The sequence below is a fragment of the Cygnus olor genome, chromosome 5 (assembly GCF_009769625.2).
Source record: "Cygnus olor isolate bCygOlo1 chromosome 5, bCygOlo1.pri.v2, whole genome shotgun sequence".
Lineage (NCBI taxonomy): Eukaryota > Metazoa > Chordata > Aves > Anseriformes > Anatidae > Cygnus > Cygnus olor.
In genome coordinates this window covers 27,899,401-27,921,038 of record NC_049173.1, presented here as the reverse complement: position 1 = coordinate 27,921,038, position 21,638 = coordinate 27,899,401, and the positions used below count along the sequence as shown (strand labels likewise).

At 42.0% G+C, this 21,638-nt stretch overlaps 1 protein-coding gene across 10 annotated transcripts in view; it reads right to left on the bottom strand.

Moving 5' to 3' along the window:
* BRSK2 (BR serine/threonine kinase 2) overlaps positions 1-21,638 on the bottom strand; it is a 319,520-nt gene that overhangs the window by 75,781 nt on the left and 222,101 nt on the right. For all 10 annotated transcript variants that reach the window (XM_040559843.1, XM_040559842.1, XM_040559845.1 and 7 more), the window contains 4 exons: positions 14,504-14,537; positions 13,320-13,388; positions 10,172-10,318; positions 1,465-1,496 (listed from right to left, as the gene is read on the bottom strand). In XM_040559843.1, the coding sequence (XP_040415777.1) occupies positions 1,465-1,496; positions 10,172-10,318; positions 13,320-13,388; positions 14,504-14,537 (282 nt within the window). The remainder of the gene's footprint in view (positions 1-1,464; positions 1,497-10,171; positions 10,319-13,319; positions 13,389-14,503; positions 14,538-21,638) is intronic.

Below are 21,638 nucleotides of genomic sequence, written 5' to 3'. Positions count from 1 at the left end.
CAGTAATAGTAGAAGTGATCAATGACATTTAATTTTATTTCCTATTCCACTTCTGATTAAAGCACAGAGAAACTGAAGTCAGCTGATTTTACTCCATAAAGAAACAAAGGGGATCAGCTGTCCAGTCTTACAGAACCAGAATTTACTTCTGGAATTCCTAGTGTGACTTTACAGGAGGGCTACGTCAGATTTACAATTAGAGATTTTCCCCCTCAATTTCTCTTACATTTATCCATCAGAGCTGAAAAAAAACAAACCTGTAGCAAACAAGACTCATGTCCTTCTCTGATTTTAAAAGGTGCCATGTCAGCCGGTAACTGTAGAGAGCATGAAAAAGCCACAGGCAGAGTGCTACCACCATTTCAGGTGAACTAAGAACAAAACACGTTATTCTACAAACTGTTGAATGCCCTTGGGTCCTATTGAAGTCAGTGAAGCCAGCAAGTGAACAATGCCCATAAGATAGATTTAGAGAAAACAAAACAAATCAAAACAAAGGTGTTTTTTCTTCCTGGTGACAGGCTTAAATATCAGTTCATATCATCCTCAAATATTTCCCAAGAGCAATGAGAGGAGGATTATGAAGGCAGGACTTTTCTTATCACCCACCCAGGGAGTGTGTAGGAACGCTGACCCCCAGAAGCAAGTATCAAAGCATAATTTCCTTATTTAATATCTGCGAAGTATTCTCCTTAGTTTGATTGGGTTATCGTGAGTACAAACAAAAAATGTTATTTACTTAGGTTTCTTGAAATACTATTAGGGCTACACAGAGTGCAAGGTCACTTTTAAAAGCTATCAATCTTCCTTACACCCAAACCACTCAACAGGCATGTACTTTTCTCACAGACCTCCTGTTTCACTGTCAAGACTGCTGCTTTTAATCAAGTCACAGAACTACTCTCACATCAAGAGGTTACAAGGTCAGAAGCAGCCTCTTAGCTTGCTGTGAAGCAGTAGGGATTATGAGACAGAAAATCTCTTGTTCACAGGTGCTTACTTATCAATATAATCATTTTTGTTTCTACTTCAGAGGAAAGCCAAGATGCCAAGAAGGAACAAGCAAAAGCTTTCTTGTCAAGAAGGTATTACAAGGGATTCTCTGGAGCACTTGAAGAGCAAACCAAATATGGCTGTTAGGCTGTGGGTTTTTTCAGTGGTGATGACTTGCAGATATCTTTTTAACACAGCAAGTTGGTGGACTAAATGTTTTATTTCAGACAACTGTTAGTCACTGCATACATATTTCCTAGCTTGAATCTATAGAGATGAAATTATACTAGCAGCAGAGGGTAAAAAAAACCAACACATTAGATGCCTTCCCGTCCTCTGCCCCTTTCTCCACCTGTGTGAAAGCTGCTTTCAAACTCCAATCTCTCTTGTCATAGATCACGAGAATACCAGCCCCCATAACATGATTAATACTGAATGCATGCAAAAGTGAATTTAAAAAGTGTTACTTACATATACCATATGTGTTTCTGAATATGTTCTAGCTGCAAAGAAAAAGAAAACAAGGAATTAACTCTGTAAAACAAAAAAAGGTAACTCCATAAGACATCCTTATTCAAGACTTGCTTGTAGTGAGGACTAAATCCACCATTCCAGAGCTGGATCTGTGTGAACAACAGGAACTTTTTACTGCATAAAGAGCATGTTCATCCTCACCCACCCCACTGTATATGAGATTACTACTCTGGACAGTGGAACAAGTCAGGAGCAAATCCCAGGAAAATGTGCAAGGACAAGGCTTCACCGGCAAGTATTTTGGCCATTTAAGTTTTTCCCTTCCTAAGCCATTCCCCTTGAAAATACAACTGCTCCTATCAGTATGTGCATAATGACTGACAGTTTACAGCAAAAGTTCATTTCTGGTTTTTATTTTGGAAAGAGAGAGAGAAGGAAACAGAAACAGGTTGAAATAGACAATGCACATGAACAAAATAAAATGTGGACATGTGACATAATCTTCTGTCAGGACCCATGCTTGATTAGTGTCAGGTTTACCATTAAAATCTGAAGACCAAGTGGAATTAGGTTCTATGTCAAAAAGATACTATTTATTGTTCCGGCAGCTGAACCCCTGCAAATTTATTTTGCTTCACATGTGAACATTTTACTATGCAATGAAGGACTGACCAAAGCTTAACAGTGGCTTTGTCCACCCATGGAAGGCATATACCAGCAAATGTTACATGATGACCACAATTCCCATGAGCAGAGGGGAAAAAAAATAACATCTTTTTTCCAAGAGAAACCCCAACAGCAGGGAGAACAAACTGTTAACATTATATACTTACAGCAGAACCTTCTAATCCTGTTTTTTTGAAGCATCATCACAATAGAAAAGCACTTTTCATAGATACTCAGGGATTATTCATTATGAGAACAATATGTCTTGTATTTCCCGTTACAAACAGCCTTTGTACATGCAGAGCAATGTGCACTCTCACTGCACACAAGCTTGTGTTTGTGCAACACGCAACTGAGAGGCAGGGGAGAGCTGGAAAAAAACCCAAGTGCCAACAGCTACACGATGAAATCGCAGGCCCATTAAACTGGTCAGGAAGAATGGAGACAGCTGTCCTGCTCCTATTACTTTCCACTTCAATTCCAGAATCAGAGAGCGAAAAAGAAAAAAAAAAAAAAGAGGAATGGACAAACAACAAAATCTCACAGATAGAAAGTGTTCATCACAGAGACGAGTGAATCAGAGGCCTCTGTGCTATGGAACATCAGCTCCTTGCCTGAATGTATGGGGTTCACGTGGCAAGGTTTTGGTAGCAGGGGGCTGCAGGAGTGGCCCCTGTGAGCAGAGCCCAGCAGCTGCCCCATGTTAGGTAAGAGCCAGCTCCAGCTGCTCCAAAGGGACCTGTCACTGGCCAGAGCCCAGCCACGAGCAATGTTGTTTGTCCCTCAGTGAGAGCAGATCTAAGAAAGGGAAAAAAACTGCTGCACAACTGCAGCTAGGAGAGAGGCGTGAGAACCAGTCCTGCAGCCCCCAAGGTCAGTGCAGCAGGCGGGCAGGAGGTGCTCCAGGCATGCAGCAGCAGTTCTCCTGCGGCCTGTGGAGAGGCCCCTGGTGGAGCAGGCTGTCCCCCTGCAGCCATTGGTCCCACATGGAGCAGATCTCCACGCTGCAGCCCGTGGAGGAGCCCCCGGTGGAGCAGGTGGATGTGGCCTGGAGGAGGCTGCGGCCCATGGAGAGCCCCCGCAGGAGCAGGCCCCGGGCCGGAGCTGCAGCCCGTGGAGAGGAGCCCACGCAGGAGCAGGGGGTCTGGGGGGAGCTGCCGCCCGTGGGGGACCCATGCTGGAGCAATTTGCTCCTGACGAATAGGCAATAAATTATACTAATCTCCCTACATTGAGTCTGTTTTGCCTGTGATTATAATTGTTGAGTGATCTCCCTGTCCTATTCTCAACCCTTGAGCCCTTTTTTTTTTTCCATTTCATCACATTTTCTCCCGCTTCCCCTTTGAGGAGGGGGAGTGAGAGAACAGTTATGGTGGAGTTCAGCTGCCCAACTGGGTAAAACCACACTGGGAAGCCCAGAAGATCTCAGATCAGCTCTATATGAGATAATTTTAAAAGTGAGACAGGACTTGTATCAAAAACAAAGAAACAAGGAAAGCTTAGGAAACCATGACAGAAGGTGAGACCTGCATCCTGATGTCACGTCATTTCCAGTCACGGGAACTCTGGTAGTTGGACTGAAGAGACCACAGGGCCACATGTTTTTTTTTTTTTTTTATTATTACTGCTCATACTGGCATTGCATCATATGACACAGAACCCCAGTCTGTGGGCCACAGCTCTGCCACAGGGAGCCCCCATCATCACAGCTCCCCCGTATCAGGTAGTCCTTTCACTCCTGCACTACTAAGAGACAGGTGGAGTATTCATGACACTCTGCCGTCTCCCCTGAGCAGCTTAATTTAAGGAGATAAGGTACATATCTATGTATGTTCCCCTAATAGACTGGAGATGCAGCTCTCTTCCTCTTGCTCTGTGCAAGCTGAGGTACAGAGCCTATTAGAAGAGTCTGTTTTGTACATCTTCCACAGGACAGGGCTGTAACATTTTTAGTTATCAAGTGCACACTACTATGAGGATCTGCTAAGGACTGTGCCTCCTTTGTTTGGTAAAACCACCCTATGAGATTAACGAATGGTTGAGGTGGGAAGGGACCTCTGGAGGTCATCTGGTCCAACCCTTGCTCAAGCAGGGACACCCAGACATGAGGTCTATCTACCATGTCCAGGAGGCTTTTGAAGATCTCCAAGGAGGGAGACTCCACAAGCACTCTGGGCAACCTGTGCCAGGGCGCTGTCACCGAAGTAAAGTGCAGCTTCCTATGTTCAGATGGAACCTCTTGTGTTCCAGTTTGTGCCCACTGTCTCTGGTCCTGGTACTGGGCACCACTGAAAAGAGCCTGAGATGCATATCTACTCTATTTCCTATACACCACATGGAGGATTAGAGACATTAGAGACATGGAGGATAGAGGACAGACAAGATGCAGATGATGCAGCTAAGCAATGTCCAAGTCTCTTTCATGCTTGCTTCTTCTCTTGCATTTTCTGTCTCTCTGGGTCACACTTTTCTTTTGTGCCTGCGATAGGCAGAAAACAGCACTTTGTTCTCTAAGTCAGAGGGGGGGAAGAAAAGAGGGTCACCAGTTCATGTCTTAGTCATGGAACCCTTGGGCTCCTTCAGAGAAGATATGAAAGAGAAATCCCTTCTGTCCATCCTGCTGATCAACCTCCTCCAAGCTAATGATCCCATATAGCGTTTTTCTGAAAGAGAAGTCCCATAGCACCATGATATATATCTGAAGGTGTATGAGAGCTCTCATGTGGGAACAACAATGGCTGCTGTTTACCTACACATCTGCAGTTCCATCCACATCAAAATCATTGCTGTGAAGTACTCAGGGATATCCCAGATACGAAAAGTACTCTACAAAACCAATTTCTATTCTGATTCAAATGTAATTGCATTGAAATGTTATTACAAGTGTACTTGCCGCTGCCAACATCTTCATTGCTTTTTTAAAGGTAATTAATTAATGCTTTGTTGCTTTTCATCTGCATTAAAGTGACAGAAGGGTTATGGGAGGGCGATTGGTTTTGACAAGGAGAAGTCTGTATGCTTTTTACTATGCAGTGCAGGGGAGGGAGATACACAGTGGGAGCTAATCTCACTCCTCCTGCCTTCATTTAAACACAATGTTTAAATGCATTTAAGTGACGAAGGCATTTAACAGCCCTCCCCAGAGGGTTCTTCTTGCTGTTTGCACATGAGTTTGCCAAATTTAATGCCATTTTATGGAAGTTGTTAAAATGCTGCTTCCTAATATCTCCTAGCCACCGCAGACAATTGCCTCATGATGCCATCTCTGAAACAACAAAACATGCTCAGATCCATTGCACATGCACAGTCAGAGGACAGACTTCTGCAAACTAAAATGCTGTGATGGAAGGAGAAAGGGAATTCCTTTATCATGGTTTTACTTAAAATACTTCCAATATATATTAACCTTGTATACTGAAGTAGCATTTAGGAGCCACACTTATAGATCCACTGTGATAAAGAGCTGTATAAATTCATCAGAAAAGGAGGTCTCCTCCCCCAAGGAGCTTACGTCTGAATTCTAAGACCGGGAACAACAGATGGAGACAGACAGGCAGATGGAAAACAAGACAGTGCTGTCTACATCCTCAGCACTGATCTCAGCAGAGTGGTTGCCAAGCTAAAAAGTTCTGACCTGATGAAAAACTTCCTCGAAGTCTGTAGATATGGATGAGGGCTTCTGGGCTTGAACTCATGGCAGTTTCCAAACTTCCCTGTCCAGAAAGTGAACAGTCTCAAACCCATCTGTGCACTAAATCGATCTACACTTCAGATCCTTGTTGTTCAGTTAGAAGATCCTCTAGTCTGGGCTTTAAACCTGCTGTATGATGTCAAGATACAGGCTTTTCCTGACCAAAGGATTCAAGCTGAGCACAAACAGCAGTGGTAGAACTATTATCTTTGTCAGTAGTAGCAGCCATATGATAGCAGCCTCTAGGGACCTTGACAAGGGCAAGGCATCACTGTGCCAAGTGCACATTGTAGGAATAGGCCTTTGGCAGCCAAAAGCATACTGCGTAAATACATCAACTGGACAATTACCTCCATTCTACAGGTGGTGAAGTGAGATAATTTGAATGATGTGATAGGCACCTTACAAAAAGACCTTCTAGAAAAATGAAGAAAGCAAGATAAGTTTTCCCTCAGTTGTTTTTTTAACATTCTTTAGATTCTGTGCTCCAAGCAATAGAGATAACATCATCATTAGCATGCATTAGACCCCAGGAAAAAGAAAAAAAAGGAACAGCAGAGAAGAGATTCTGAAAATTTGGGTAATTTAACTTGGCTAGTATTTCGGACTTAACATCTATGTGGACACCCAATGCAAGTTAAGTCATTTTATTCTGGAATAAAATGTCAGCACTGGGAACAGTAACAGTTTTATCATAATAGCTTATTCTGCAATAACTGATCTGCTCTGATCCAACTTGCTACACATACACAGTTTTGACAATGCTCACCCATCTTTAACAGGAGAGTGGACCAAAAGCTCCTTACTCTCCCCTCTTTGCCTTTGTGTTTCTGCAGAAGAAAACATCAGTGGAGAATGAAATGGATTCTACCACAGGAACTGTAATTCTCCACTGTAGAAATGCTGAATCATTGAAAACATCCAAGGAGAAAACATTCACTTTCCGAAGTGCACATAATCGAAAGGAACTGTATCCTGCAATACTGCAGGCACTGAGAGCACTCATTTTCTTCCATAAACCATATCTAACTGAAAACTAGTTCACTTTGCCCTCCTGATACTACTTCTACTAGAAAGCTGTCCCAGAACCCCACTGATAAAGCTAAAATGCGTTTTCCAATTTCCAGCCTACTTTCACATCAGGCTATTTGACATACATTTGTTTTTGTGCCAGTATCTTCCTTTAGTTTAAATAAACCTCTCCTTGGTAATTACCTCTAATGCATATGAGGATGACTAGTGCATCCTCTCTCACACATCACCTGGGTACACTAATTCGAGCTCTTTTAGACTGTGTTATTCAGACAAGCTCTCTCCAGTTCTGACCACCTTAGTATTCATCCTTTACACCACTGCCAGTTTGATTTAATCTTTCCTGAACACAGGTGGTCAGAAATACCACGCCCAGAAGCTAGGATCTCCTTTTGCAGCCTACTGAAAGAAAAACATGGATTCTTTTACTTAGAGTATGTTTAGGTAATCGAGCCCAGTAAAGGAGTGTGGTCAGGCACATCCCACTGTCTGTTCTTCAGGCTACGTAACACATGGTGAGCATGAAGATTATTCCACTAAGAAATAATGAACTCTTCTTTCCATAAATGAATCATATACACTGAAAGGTAATGCCAATTTCTTAAGGCAGGAAAGGGCCAGCAACAATAATTCCGAGTACTCTCCTCTCCATTAATTGTCTCAAGCTCTACCACTGAAGCCAAATGATGACAGTTGAATGTGAATACTAGTTCTGTTTTTGTTGATCATTTTAACAGATGGACTGGGGAAGGTGTGGGTGTGCTGTGAAATGGCAATTACTGCAGGGAGGGAAATGCAGTTGGAGGAAAAGGAAAAAAAGATACAAATCAAAAAAAAAAAAAAGAAGAAACAAAGCAGAGAGAGGAAAGGAAAAATAGAAGAAAAAAATCTAGTGACCTTACATTCACTATATTTTTCTGCTGAATTCACCAGTAAGATACTGAACGAACGATCACTAAGGGTAACAACTACATCTGTCCTTGTTGTACCCAGGGCACAATTTTGCTCACATCTTCATATTAACATCAAATTGATTCAAGTGAGAAATTTTCCAGGAATAGAGGCTTCCAAATAAACCCATGCTTATATCCTTTCTTCACAGGACACAGCTGAAACAAAATTCAGATCTCTCCTGGAAATAAATTCCCAGCTCCTGTGCAGTAAACAAAGAGCTCCCTTCTGCCTGGCGCTCTAAGCAACCGCAACGCTAACAGCATAGAAAGGGAAGTGTGACAGCAGCAGGGACAGCAAACCAAGACCCTAAAATAATGAAAATAAGATTGCAGCTAGTAACAAAGAGCAATCCTTTTTTCCTCTCATCTCTCAGCTCCTAAAGATATTCTATTTCAAATTCTTATTCACAATCTACTGGTTAGTGCTTGTCCATAACTATCTGATCTGTTTTCTTTCTCCCTAAGGAAATAAGAGCTTCTTTTTGATCAAGAAAAGGGGGAGATCACTATGGGACCTTGATTTACTTTAACGTTCTTCTCTCTTGTGTGTGTACAGTTTCTGCTGTATCGCATAATTCAAAACCTTCAGGCAATACTAAGAAATTGGATTGTTCTATAACAAAATTAAATCATAACAATTTGAAGAAGATCTAATGTCTGATGATCTGCTCACTGGCATACTCAAGGCATCTGTACTAAGATCTTTCAGAGAAAAATAAGAACATCTCATCTGTTCTGCATCATGCTGGTTTCCGGAGCAAGAGCAGCAATGTATGTATCTGGGAAGCAAAGGCAGTACACTCATCATTCAGGGGCTTGTCTACCCACCCCTTGCTGCCTTACTGCCTTGCTCTATCCAGTTTGTGAGGCAGGGAATACTGTTACATTCACCTTATGGAAAGGAAACTGAGATAGAGAAGGACCTAGTGACTTTCTCAGTCACAAAAAACACCTGTCTCACGTCTCAGGGTACAGCTCTAGCCTCTGGAGAATTCTTTGCATAAAAATACTTGAAAAAATATTGTTTTCTCACTTTCTTTAAAAATATAATGAAAAAGGGCTTTTGAAGTGCCTAACACATGTATTTATTTTTCTATCAGTGCTACTCCCATACTGCAATGTGATGGTTACTGTGTTTGCAGAGGTAAGGATACCTGTAATACCATAAAGAACTTTCCACCTACGTCACCAGTGCATGACCTGGTTTTGTAAGGAACAAAATAAAAACCTGGCTGCAGCTGCCAGGTACTACTCTTAAGAGAGTTGAGAAGGGAGCTTCAGTTCACTTCTTAGCAGACAGGTGTGTGCATCCCAAAAGCACCATCACAGCTGGTGGAGACTGATGCTGTTGTTAGCAATCTCAGCAGAGAGGCCAAGCACTGATCTGAGAGTTTATTTATAAATATTTTAGCAGACTGAAGAACCAGTAGGAGTTTTAAATTTACATTTCTTTATACATACTCCCACTCAGAATCTGTGAGCTTAGTAAATCTGTATAAAATCATCACCAGAGCCTGACAATAGGTTTTACAAGGGCAATGTACCCATAAAGGCAGAAGCCTCCACTGACAAGCAGGCAATCTTGCTTTCCAAAATGATTTTAATTGCTAATTTTTTTTAATTCCCCAAAACATTACCACAGTGTTAATGAAGGATACAATAACTACACAGTGCTCACCCTTGCAGGCTCTCTGTTGTAGTGATGGGATGTATCCTTGATGCAAAGATTCAATGCCAAATGCCAGGAGCTCAGCACTGCAGGCCTAATTGTGCTCGGGACCACAGGGCACGACATGGAATAGTGAACTAGAAGATACCCACTCTGAATGCTGCCACAGGATAATGCAGAGCACATTCAGGATAGAATACAATGCAGCTGTGTGGCATGAAGCGAGAAGCCACACTTTTGTTAGAAATGTGAAAAAAACACGTACTCTGCTTAATAGCAAAGCTTCAAAGAACTGTCCTAGCAGTTTTGACCTTCAAACAATTACATCACATCCCTGACAAACTGGTGCACCTACCAGGAAAGCCAGACCACCCAGGTGGACTCCAAAATGTGCTAATGGGTCAGTAGCACTGTGTTGACATCATGAAGGAGTTAGTCTAAATGCCCACTGTGGCATATGAGGGAGAATTATGAAGCTAGAGAAGCAACACAAAGGTAATCTGGCCCCATCATTTAAAAGAGAAGGCATCAAACTTCTTCCCCAGACTCCACTAACTCCACTCATCCTTGGTTCAGGAGGAAACACACAGGACTGGCAGCAAATCAACAAGTTTCCTTAATTATACACCCGCAACTGCAACGAAGTGACCAATGAAGCCTTGGCCACATGGCTTGCAGCAAATGCCTTCTTACCGTGAGACGTTTCGAGGCATCCACTTCAATCATCCCCCGCAAGAGGTTTTGACAGTCCGGGGGGATAAAATGTGGCATGTGGAACACTCCACGTTTCACCTTCTCCAACAGCTGCCTCAAGTTGTCGTCATCGAACGGCAGGGCACCCTGCAGGGATGTGACAGAGTTGGGGATAGGAGAGAGGAGGGCAAGGGAGTTAGTTGGAAAGGGCAAAAGGAGAAAAGCCAAGATAAACATCATGAGAGAAAGGAAAAGAGAAAATCAGCTCATAATGAAGTATTATAATAAGTGAAACAGTCTTTTTATCCACTGAAAATAAATAATTTCTTAGTGCTGCTGTATTTTCTCCAATGCAGGAAAAAAACTGAGGACACAGTATATATATTTTTTTAACCTTTAATTAGAAAATGACTACCAGTATAAAGCATAATACAAAATATGAAATTGCCTTTCCAGGCAAATTCAGCAAAGATGCATGGACTCACTTAAATTCAGCTCAAGCTTTTGATCTGCTGGTATTCCTCCTGGGCATACTTTCACTGCAGCAATGTTTATCGTCTCCTTATTTTTAATCTTCTCGAGACACATTTATTGCAGACATTGGAAAAGAGGTGAACAGCATTTGAGAGACTTTCAGCAAAGAACATCCTCTTTCTGACGGAGCAGCGGAATGACACAGCTGAAAGAAACCCTAACCAACTTTAGCCTTTTGGAAGCAGCAGACGTTCTACCTGGTTAATACACTTCATGCAGTTCCCATGCTGTGGTCAGGTCATCAGTTCCTATTGCTTCCCTACTGTAGCTCACTTACATGAATGGCTTGAGTTTTTTTAGCTGGAATTACATTTTGAATAGATCATCAGCTTGTCACAAAAAGCAGCAAAAGGCCTACCCTTGCTGCAAGGACAAAAAGGAAAAAAAGAAGTTGAAGTCTTTAGGATAACTCCACCGACTGAAGCCAATATCCTCTTATAGCAAGTCTGCACCTTCCTGGATGTTCTCACTTCCCTCTTTCACTGACTAATTCTGGTAGGTGCAGAGCTTCTTCGATTTCCAGGAAGGTTTGTAGGAAGTTGCAAGCTGTCAGCTGCTGTGATAATGAAGCTTTCAGTTGTCAGTGCTGGCACTGCTCTTACTACAGCGAGTACTGCATCTGTATAAGCAGGCCTGTGTCTGGTTTAGTGAGACCAATAGCTCCATTTACAGAAGCCTCGGAAAGCCCACCTGATGGCAACAGCTACTGGGCACTATTTACTTTTGTTTGTTCATTCAAGCAGCCATGAAGAAAGAGCCTCCCTGTCTTCTGCAACCAACCTCCTGAGTTACCTGCTTTTCTCCTAACCATTCCAGACTCACAGGAAAATCAATTCTGATAGTTCAGTACTTTGGCTAACACAATTTAATCCATGATGAAGTCAGCAAGGCTGCTTTGTGGCATTTCCTGAAGGTAACAACTACAGCTCTTTTATTACTACCACCTGCTATTACAGCTTGAGACTTTTTGCAGGGCTTCTCCTGACATAATTGACTGGAGAGCTCTGCACTCTCTGTCAATAATAGACTTATTTCAGTCGTTTTGCAGGCTCATGTATATATGTAGGAACAGATGAAGATGCTTCCCAGCAACAGACAGACACCAAATCTTGACAGAGAATCCACCTGAAAAGGAAAAGCCCACTCCCACAAGTCCTAGCCATCTTGCCACCTTCTCTTGTCTTTTCTTACAAACTCAGTAAGTCATATTAAGAGCTCATTTTATACCTCTGCTTTGTCACCCATGCAAATAGTTGCTCAAGAGCAAGAGATGAACAGGGGATACTTAGTGAGACAGTTAAAACTCTTCCCTTGCAACATCAAGATAATAAATTTTAAAATTAGAAATATCAGAAAATTTTAGTAACCAAAAAAGAAAAACGAACAAAATTTGTTAAGGTGAATTAAAACATCATACTGAGATTATTTCAAGATATTTTGATTTTAACTATTTTTAAAAACTATCAGTATAATTTCTGAAAAAAAAAATCCTTTCTAATTTTCAAGTATTTTAAGCCAAAATTATGAACAGAATCTAACCCTGGCAGAAATTTTTATTTTCACTGAACAAATGCTTTTGTCAAAATAAAACATTTAAGTGAAGAATTAGTAACTAGGTTTACTAATAATCACAAAAGGACATCAAAATTTGGCTTCAGGGTTGTTATTTTTGTAATTGTAGATGATCATTCACACTATTACGAAAAACTAACGTGCACATTAAATCTATTCTCACATATACTATTAATTCTGCATGTAGTAATGTCATACTTACACAAACTTATATCTGTATTTTCCTACACTTAATCATGGAAATTGATAACATGCCAAGCCTATCTGCTTTCAGCTGGACATCCAATTATTGTATGCTTGGGAGTGTTACATTACACTGCAAAACAGAATAAATTCTGCAGAGAACTGAAACTTTGATCGAAAGACGGCTAAGTTACAAGATACTACATTTTGAATACTAAGGAAAGTATTACATCTGAGCCAGATGGGAACTAATTTAAATGTTGTACTACTGGCTTAGTTTTATATTCTCAAGTGAACCAAATAAAAATGTAGCTCAATACTTGCACGAAACAAAATTGTTGCACTTAAATCTTCTCTTGATAAAGGACTGCAGTTAATGTATGCATATACCTACTGAAATGCATATATACATACAGCAGAAAAAAACAAATGCTTCCCAAGCCCAGCCATATTTTAATCCTGTGAAGGGCAACTTATTTGACATTCTCTGTGTCCTGGAGTTGTAACCCTGTGCATTCTTTTGGGTAAAAAAAAATCAGTGTGCTTTGAACAGGGCTCTTCAAAGGGCTGCAATATTACAACACAGCAAAGAACATTTATGGAGGCAAGACTTCAGCACTTGTCTATGCTCTCCCATGCAGAGCAGCCGCATTTCAAAGAAGCAGTGAAATATTCTTCATGCTTTTCCTTTGGGACTGATGTAGAACTAAGAGGAAAGGATGCAACCGAGAGATACAAAAATAGGGGAACTAAAAGGAAAACAATCTGTACATGATGTCAATAGAATCACCATTAAACACAGCAGCATTTTGGGATTTTTCTTTTCTTTTTAAAGGATAGAGCAAGGAAGATGACTCACCACTAGCAACGCAAATAAAATGACTCCACAGCTCCAGACGTCTGCTTTCCTTCCATCGTATTTTTCTCCCTGCACAGCAACGACACAGGTTCAAAAGAGTGCTCACTAGTAAATGAATTAATTACCCTTGAAGAACATGAGAGAGGAGAATGGGAAACCCCACATTTCGGTTCAGCCACCTGCTTCCCAAGGTGGCCTTCCCAACTAGAAGGCCACAGCACAGCCCATTAATTGAATTTTATGAACATCAGTTTACAGTCTTATTTGGGTTCTGCAAGAACAGGGTCAGAAGTGGGGAGCAAGGCAGGAATGGCTGATGACCAGAACAATTTTAGAACTGGCACTTAAACAGAGTCAGAGGTGCATTAAAGACATCAAGAAGGTGTTCTCTTCCTTGGTTCTTCAGGGAGCTCATCACCAGTCACATTATTTGTGAACTCAGGTATTGGTTGGACAGTGTCCTCTGTACACTTCTTGTTTGGCTTTATATTAATGATATGCTCCAAAAGGGTGATAGGCTTCTTTCCTGAGACCTCTCTAGTTCCGGATTCAGCTCCCCAGCATAAGAAGGACATGGACCTGTTGGAGTGAGTCCAGAGGAGGTCACATGGATCCTCAGAGGGCTGGAGTACCTCTCCTACGGAGACAGGCTGAGGGAGCTGGGGTTGTTCAGCCTGGAGGAGAAAAGGCTCCGGGGAGGCCTTATAGCATCCTTCCAGTGCCTAAAGGGGGCTACAGGGTGAATCTTGCCCACTGAAATCTGGGGTACTTATTTTAAAAGGACAAAGGAAGAGTAGGGGGAAAGGATAGTTTATATCACATAAAAGAAACCAACATCACTGACAGCCAACCCCAGTTCTGCTGAAATGACAGCTACATCAGGGAAGGCAAAACATAGAGGACTGCACTCCTTGGGTGGAAAGATCAAGTTAACTGAGGCTACTGCTTTTCTGTCTGAACACATGGCACAAAGGGTACTGTGAGAACAACACCGGATCATTTCCCTCCAATGGTTGATGTGGCTTGATTCAGAGCTGAGCCAAACAACCATGACCACAGTTACATTCACTGTCTCCCTTCCCATGCTGTCTGCCGTGGACAGATTTCTTGTAGAGAGGGTCTATCGGCACATACACAATGAGTGACACTTTAAAATACAGGTACACTGATTTTAATCATCTTACCCGGATAACTTCAGGGCAGGCATAATGTGGTGATCTGAAACACAAAATACAGTTGAATGAGCATGCAACAGTCTGGTATTTATGAATTATTTGCATTTCCATTTTGCTTAACAGAATCAGGATTGGCTTGCTTATACAGAAAGCAAGTGTGCAAAGCCAGCACTTTTTTTCCTTACCTTAATGAGAATATCTTTGTAAGACAAACTCTGAAAACGGTCAACTAGCATAATGCAAAATTCTGTGGCCCTACTACGAATTTCTTAAAAGCTAGAAAGGAAGAGAAGACCAGGCATATTGTGATTATACAAAATTCCAGCCTTCTAACCATGTGTTTTTACTTGACCATGTATCTAACTAGACGGAAGACATGCACTGGAAAGCCTTTTAGGAAAACAAACAAACAAACAAAACAATGTTTTCTGAATAAACACATGCATCCCCAAACATTTTCTTTCATTTCTTCTGCTAAGACTGCTCTCATTTACTCCAGCGGTCATTACAGCTGCCAGTACATGGTTTCAACATGCATTTTTTTTCCTTAAAAAAAAACACACCACACAACCAAAACAAGCAAAAAACAACAACAAAAAGGATAGACAGCAGTACTATTACCTAGTGAGTTAATATATTCTTGTTGTATCCTTCTACCCATATATCTCTGCCTTGATTCCTGGCTGAGAATAGTTAATTACTTCAACTTGCCAGGTAATCATTTTAATTCCTAAAGATTATAGCCAGGGCTATTTATTTTTATAGCCTTCATTAAAGTAACTTGACAAGAAAAAGGGATGCAAACTGCCTGAGACCTGCGTGCCAATCTCACTATTGTTTATACTGACACCTCCCAGCAGTCCCTGAGCCTGTCTTCATTTGTGCATTTGTTTCTTGTGACAAACACAATCATGGCTGGGCAATACCTGTCTCACAAAGTAATGAGCAAAACACAAGCACAGCTCTGTGAACCTTATCATAGGTTCACCGTCTATGGTTCTACGATAAGCATAAGCCTGCTTCAACAGGGCAGCAAACGGAGGGTAGGATGGGAGGTGTAAGGAAGGTGGTAATGTGATTTAAACTTGGAAAAAAAAATATTGTGGCAAAGAGAGTTATAGGAACAGAACCCATAGCACAGCATCCTTCAGCACAATACTGTTTAGGTGGACATGCCACCTGGGGTGTGCTGGATGAGTCATTATCTCAATTTGCAAAGTGCTTCTGAGTTTTTATTTGTATACGATGACTCCAACGAAGACATATTTCAGAATCCTTAATTACAAATGCTGCAGGATACAACCATCTTGACAGCTTTCTGTGCAAACACCCTTGAAAAGAAAAATGTAGGTGTTGTGAAGACCCCAAGATGGGTAGGTGCCCATTTATGAGTCTCTCTAACAAATGCGCTTAAAGCATTTTACTTCCCTGATGTCTCCTGAAGTGCAGTGGAACCTGCCAGGTGTATTTTAAGACACCAGTGAAATTCGACTAAAATTTAGGAGAATGGGCAGAGAAAAAGCTATAATAAATCCTTTCAACAAGTTGGATTGATTCGATCATTCAACAGCTGCACTGCAACTGCCCAGAGAGCACAGGTTTCTGGCATAGCCACTCTGAATTCTTGCCAGCACACACTAGCTAGGTATCTGCAGCATTATCTTGGCGAACAGCTCTAAACGGGATCCTCTGGCCAGCCAGAATCCGTAGAAAACTCATTTCCATGCTGCCAATCACAGAGCAACTTCAACTGCTTTAAAGAGAAAACTCAAATTTAATCAAAAATCTATTTATCTTTCTACAGAGTCATGAATATTTCTTTGGCTCTTATCGCTAATTATTCAATATACGTGTGTCAGAGCGACATTCCCTGCCTTTTCCCCTAGGCCATCTCCTCATCTTTCAGCTACATCTCTGTGCAGCAGAAGCCACAATCTGCCCTTGATAACAAATAAGTATATCGCTCAGCAAGATCAAGAAGCAGTTGCTGCCTGCGGGTACTGCTGCAAAAAAGCTCCGATGCTGGCAGTGTTTATTTCAAGGGTGATGTTGATTTTCCCTATCTAGCCTGCCTGGGGCAGGAAGGGCTCTCTGAGCGGTCATTCACAGCTGTGACTCTTGGACACAAGAATCTTAAAAGATCTTGGGAGCCCTTAGCAAAGCATTTATGTGGGACTTTGACCAGAGGAAATAAGCCAGAGTGCATTGGTGACATCCAGGACAACCTTAAACAAGGGTCATGCATGCAGAGAGAAATGGATATATCCTTGGTGCATCTATCCTGAATCTCATCTGAAAAAATAGAGAAGTCATTTCTGATCTGTGCATAGCAAGATACGGTGATCCTACAGCAGATCTAAGACAACCAGTGCCGTATCTTCAGTGCAGATGTGATGTGCCTCTGACTTGTGCAAGCAGTTCTGACCTACTGTCTCCTTACACAGGTAAGAGAGACCTGCACTGTGCACACACAGTCTGCCTGCCTGTGTATGGCTTCTGCAGCAACTGCTTTTCCAGAGAAGCAGTGGGTTGATCAGGGAGCACAGGGAGAGGTGTTCTGTATGACCCTACTCCACAGAGTGACAAGTCATCTATTGCACTTCCTGACAGTTCCCAGGTCCCATCAAAGATGAGTGTCCATGTTGGGGCCTTTGGATCCATGACTTAAGCAGATACGATTTGGGGAACAAGAAATGCTTCTCCGACTGCCATTCTTCAGACCTCACAGCTGGAGGCAGTGTTTCTTCAGAAAGGAAGAAAGTCTCGCTCTCTCTGTTTTCCTATGCATGAAGATACCTTGATAAAGTGGACGCAATGAAGTCCTCCTGTGTCTGGCTGGTTTTGCTGTTGCTCAGATGCTAGAGTCCCTTCTACCTCCATGTTATTCACTATTTCCAAGCCGGCTTTCAGAAACAGAAGCCACTCGCTAGTGTAAAAGGCTGCCTGTACTTTCCCCGTGTTCTGGGTAGCAAAGGGCTGAGATGAAGGGGAACACCAGAGGAGCAGCAAAATATATAAGTTCTTCAGGAGTTCTTCAGAAGATTGCATGCTAGAACATCCTGAGTGGAGAAAGTAACAGCCACAGATCACACAGGAAAGTAATGCAGGGAAGAAACGGTTCCAGGAGCAGCGGCTAGTTAGGGCTGCAGTGAAGGCAGTAGCTGTAGGTAGGGCTGTAATTAAAGTGCGAGCTGTGGTTAAGGTTGAGTGCTGTTTTGCAATTACATCTTCAATTCAGACATTGAGCTCTGTATGAGAAAACTCAGCATCTAGCCCTCAGCCAAGCCATCTTACAGCTGTTTACTCCCCAAGTGTAAGTAGACTTTCTGGGAATTTGCAAATCATTTCATTAATTAATATGTGAGTTCAAATTGTTAAGACTTGGATCCTTTAAGAGATTTAATTGAAAAACTGAAACAGACTGCTTTATTAAAAGGGCACAAAGATTGCAAAATTCAATATTCAAAAGCTAAGAATTGCTAAAGCTTGGTTGCTTGGTGCCATGAAGGACAACTTCGGGATAGATCCATCTGGTTGGCTTACTGGAGAATCAAACTCTCTGACCCTCTCCTGGAATCCATCTGTGAAGGCACATGAAAAGGCGCCTTAAACTGAGACATTTACAACTAATCTCAATCTGCAGGTTCCCCAATTTTCAGTATAGTGAATATTTGTAAATTTAAGACTGAGATGAAAATCCTACCTAGCATTCATAGCAAGGCTTCAATGTGGTGAGTAGAAATTATAAATAGATCCATAAAATGAACAATGAGGAAAAATCAAATATTAAATAGCTATTTAAAAAAAAAACAACACAAAAACAAAAACGAAACAACACACCACCATCAAAACACCAAATGAGACAAATGATTTGGTGAAAAAGAACTGTACAAGCTTGTAATTAAAGGCCATATTCTAATGTGCATGAATGTTCTGGGGCCAAGCTAATTTTATACTGGCAACTTAAAGAGTAGCATATCTTATCTCAGCGCTTTATTTTGCAGAATTAAAACTCTTTTAACATACCTTGGGATGTATTATAGGCAAGGCCAGTATTATTCCTTATTAATAAAGTTGTCTGATATTTCCCTTCATAATCCTCATTTTAAATTGCTTATGGCTTACCATCAATTTAACGTCTCTGAGATTTTCTCTGCCGGTTGTCTGCCTCAGACTGGTTTCATGTTTGTGTATGCATGTGTGCTGCTTACAAGCCAAAACATTTCCACTATTTAAATCTAATTTAAGTTAAATATGTTTTCTCCCATAAAAAAAGGAAAATTTCTAGCATCCTCAAATGCAAATGGAAAACTTAATGATTTGTTCACATTCTCTGGAAAAATGTATTCAAACATAACCACTAGAAAACCACAGTTTGCATTTACTGGTGGAAATTTTCCAGAGCATCAGGATGAAAATTCAACCAGCACTGGCAACACTTCCCAGACCAAACTTTTTATCTAAAACTGATACCCAGCTAACTGCAAAAATAACAGGAGTTAGATCTGGGACTGAGAGCAACAGATTGGGACAACCAACTAGGGGAAACTAGAGCTGGAATTTAGCAAAAGAGTAAAGGATCTGGGACATGGGACCAAATATGGAGCAGAAATGACTGGCAGAATTTGCTAAGAATGGAGTGGAAAACAGAGAAGGAGATGGAAATGGAGTGCTGGTAATGGAAGCTCTTGGTGAGATGGGGTAAAAATTGCTAATTCTGGCATTTTCCAAGTTTAAGAGCCTAAATTTGCAACACTATCAGTATCTGGATGCAGGACACTTGCATATGTTTTAGATAACATGCACACATTTGTATACACAACTATATAAAGTGGAAAGAATATGTGCAGCATCATGCCTTGTCATTAAAATCAGAAGCGGTGCTTGGACACTGAGGTGTACGGCAGCTGAGTACTGCACCACCCTTCTGAATTAATCTCATCATGGGTGTGGTGATCCGCCAAATACAAGGTGTACGGGAACCAGGAGCTAGATGAAATCTGTTAACTTTTTTAACAAACACACAGCGCACTGAATGTTCCAAATACCCTGAGCTCAGAGAGAGCCAATGACCAATTCTAATGAGAACAGGTGCTTTTTTGATGTATACAGACAGCCAGTGCGTCTACAAAGTGTTGCTGGGAATTGCTACAGAGAGCTGAGAGCAGAGGAATGCACGGTGCTGGTGTTGGAAGTTGCTGTCTTCTCTTCCATCATTATGCCACTGGCAGGCACAACGGCTTTCTTCTCACTCAATAAAATTAGAGGTCATAATCAGCATTGTTCTCCCACAGGCACACAGCTTTCTGGATCAGGCCAGGGTTTCCCTACGGAGACACTACTATGTGGGGACTGCTGCACATACACCCAGTTAATTGTGGGCCTGCCAGCAGTGGTGGCAGTCTGTGTACCAACTGCCTCTTTACAGATCAGGTCTGGTGCTACAGCAAGCTACCTTTATATTGGCTTTGTCTTAGCTCTCAGTTGTTTGGGATAGAGAGATTTGGAGGCAGCACAGAGAGCAGTTCTGCTGTGGGGTTCTCCCATCTCCTGGCAGCCTGCAGCAATCTCCTTCCAGTGGGACGCGGCATTTCACAAATGAAATGAAGTGAGGAGATGGCAAAAATGTGCTTTGTCAGCTTTCTGTAAGGAGCAATGGGGAATTAGGAAGGATCATTACAAAATCCCAAGAATTGTACCTCAACAGTATTTCCCTCAATCTTTCAGTTTAGCAATGAGTCCTCTTTGTTCAAGAATAGAGAACAAGGCCCAGAGAATTTCCCAACCCTTCCTACTTTTCCAAGACTCCTTTAGAAATGATTGCAGTTTATGTTCAGAGCAACTTGGGCACTGCAATGACTCGTTAAGATGAAGAACTGAAGCACAGAAAGGTAATGTGTCTTGTATAAGACCACCCTGAATGCCTGCAGCAAAGACAGAAATCAAGCTCAGATCACCTGGGTCCCAGTCCAGAGGTTTAACCGTAAGACACTCATTCTTCTTGCCTAGTGACAAGTCAGGAGGGATTGGACAGCATCTACCATTCCACAGCATTGCGAGGCAGCATGCTGGGAAGAATCACTGTGAAAAGAGATGGGGGAGTGCCTCTGCATGCCACTGCCTGGAAGGGTAAAGAGGAGGAAGAGTCGACAAGTTCTGAACTAACAAAAGCAGCATCCTACCACATTCTCTGCTTCCTTCGCAGTCTGCTGTTTGCTCACAGAGCTGCTCCTGGAGGGATGCACAGACTCGTCCTGTTACTTGGGCATTTCAAGGACCATCTCTCCATGAGACTGCCTTGTTGTGTAGTTTCTGCAGTAAGCAGAATTATTCATACAGCTCCTCTTCCATTCAAAGGTCTAAAGATGCATGTTTAAAACTACAGTTTGTTCCTCTGTGCTGTGTATACACAGGATTTGTGCAATACAGGATTCTAGTAATGGCGATTCATCACAAGCACGGCCTGATTTGCAGTCTGCCAGTGACAAATGATGTCAATGAAACAGCCAGTCTGTCCTTAGCTCCCTCTCCTACACAAACACAACTGGACTGAACTTTTACCACGTTCTCCAGGTAGCCATTGATACTACTGAAAACTATGGTGATTGATCTAAGGAGTAGCTCCCATCAGACTGACTCTGTGGTTTGCCATTTGGCGTATCTCAGGCTGCGTGAATATCTTGGTGAGGCCCGCTGAGGATCTGGGATGACCTAAAGCCTATCCAAACTTTGGACTCAGCAGTTCACTTGTGGCAGCAATGGATTTTTGACTGCACTGTAACTGCTCTGCTGTACTGACGAAGTTCCTTGCATCATGCTGCTACACCCCAGCTGATCCTCCCACTCTGCCTGACAGAAATACCTGGAAACTCCTTGCCTGACTGTCAGTGCAAGTGTTACAGTTTCATCTCATTATCGGTGTTCACAGCACAGATAAAACCATTCTGGAAATTAACTTCTGGGTGCATGGAGGAACATCTCATTAAAGCTCAGTATCTCAGCCACGATTCGGTCTGTCTTGCTCCTTTTCATGCTGGCTCTAAGTACCAGCTACAAGGGGAGGTGAAATTGTTGCCTCAAAAAGCTCTGAGGTTGGTTACTCTGCTCTCCAAGGGAAAGGGAGTCATAACTGGATTGCCTTTCT